The sequence below is a fragment of the Buceros rhinoceros genome, unplaced genomic scaffold (assembly GCF_000710305.1).
Source record: "Buceros rhinoceros silvestris isolate BGI_N320 unplaced genomic scaffold, ASM71030v1 scaffold36464, whole genome shotgun sequence".
Lineage (NCBI taxonomy): Eukaryota > Metazoa > Chordata > Aves > Bucerotiformes > Bucerotidae > Buceros > Buceros rhinoceros.
This window is the reverse complement of record NW_010408223.1, coordinates 2,464-2,878: the sequence shown is the minus strand read 5'-3', so window position 1 is coordinate 2,878 and position 415 is coordinate 2,464. Positions and strand designations below refer to the sequence as shown.

The following is a 415-nucleotide window of genomic DNA, read 5'->3' as shown; positions in this document are numbered from 1 at the left end:
GGGTGGCAGCAGAGAGGGAGGGCTGGGTGGCAGGAGGGAGGGCAGGGGACAGGCAATTGCAGTCAGGATCTGTCCCCACACCTGAAAGAAGCAGAGAGAAGAGACGGCCGTGGGGTCACCAGCCTCCACGAGGGGCACAGCCAGCAGAGACGGCCGTGGGGTCACCAGCCTCCAAGAGGGGCACAGCCAGCAGGTCCAGGGTCAGGGACAGCATCCCCGTCACCTTCCCACAGCCCCGGGCAAGCGGGGGCAAGCAGCACACCCTCCCCCCCCCAAAAAAAAAACAAACAAAAAACCAAAAGTGAGAGCAAAGATGAGGCAGGGAGCAGGCAGGGACGGACGCGGCCACACACAGATGCCAAGCAGCGGGCAGGATGACGCAAACCCGGGTCAGCGGGTCCCCTGAGCCGATGGG

At 64.3% G+C, this 415-nt stretch overlaps 1 protein-coding gene across 1 annotated transcript in view; it reads right to left on the bottom strand.

Annotated features, from left to right (window-relative positions):
* The window catches only part of CSF1 (colony stimulating factor 1 (macrophage)), a gene marked incomplete at both ends in the record, with an annotated part of 2,607 nt that overhangs the window by 382 nt on the left and 1,810 nt on the right, over positions 1-415 (bottom strand). The window contains one exon of the mRNA XM_010134800.1: positions 3-81. Coding sequence (XP_010133102.1) covers positions 3-81 — 79 coding nt within the window. The remainder of the gene's footprint in view (positions 1-2; positions 82-415) is intronic.